The 515-nt window shown below is 56.5% G+C and overlaps 1 protein-coding gene across 1 annotated transcript; it reads left to right on the plus strand.

Moving 5' to 3' along the window:
* Positions 1 to 515, plus strand: LOC127751746 (histone H2A). The gene has a single exon (XM_052275752.1). The coding sequence runs from the start codon at positions 87 to 89 to the stop codon at positions 459 to 461; it is 375 nt and encodes a 124-aa protein (XP_052131712.1). The 5' UTR covers positions 1 to 86; the 3' UTR covers positions 462 to 515.

Consider the following 515-nt stretch of genomic DNA (forward strand, 5'->3'; position numbering starts at 1 on the left):
TCGACCCTCGCCGAGCATCACTCTCGTGTACTTTCCGGCGTCCTCACGGTCGTCGTCTCGTCGTTCTCTACCCAAACTCTCCAAACATGTCCGGTCGCGGCAAGGGTGGCAAGGTCAAGGGAAAGTCCAAGTCCCGCTCCTCCAGGGCTGGACTCCAGTTCCCCGTCGGAAGAATCCACCGTATTCTCCGCAAAGGAAACTACGCTGAACGTGTCGGTGCTGGTGCTCCCGTCTATTTGGCCGCCGTGATGGAATACCTGGCCGCTGAGGTCCTGGAGTTGGCAGGAAATGCTGCCCGTGACAACAAGAAGACCAGAATCATCCCCCGTCACTTGCAGTTGACCATCCGTAACGACGAGGAGTTGAACAAGCTCCTTTCCGGCGTTACCATCGCCCAGGGAGGTGTCCTGCCTAACATCCAGGCTGTGCTCCTGCCCAAGAAGACCGAAAAGAAGGCATAAGTACCCCTCCTTTGACGGCAACCTCGTTCAATCGAGTACCAAAAAGGTCCTTTT

The sequence above is a fragment of the Frankliniella occidentalis genome, unplaced genomic scaffold (assembly GCF_000697945.3).
Source record: "Frankliniella occidentalis isolate FOCC.00 unplaced genomic scaffold, Focc_3.1 Scaffold869, whole genome shotgun sequence".
NCBI classification, from domain to species: Eukaryota; Metazoa; Arthropoda; class Insecta; order Thysanoptera; family Thripidae; genus Frankliniella; species Frankliniella occidentalis.

Bases quoted from the DNA above. Each gene is read 5' to 3' on its own strand.
- LOC127751746 (XM_052275752.1), top strand. From the start codon at position 87: ATGTCCGGTCGCGGCAAGGGTGGCAAGGTCAAGGGAAAGTCCAAGTCC.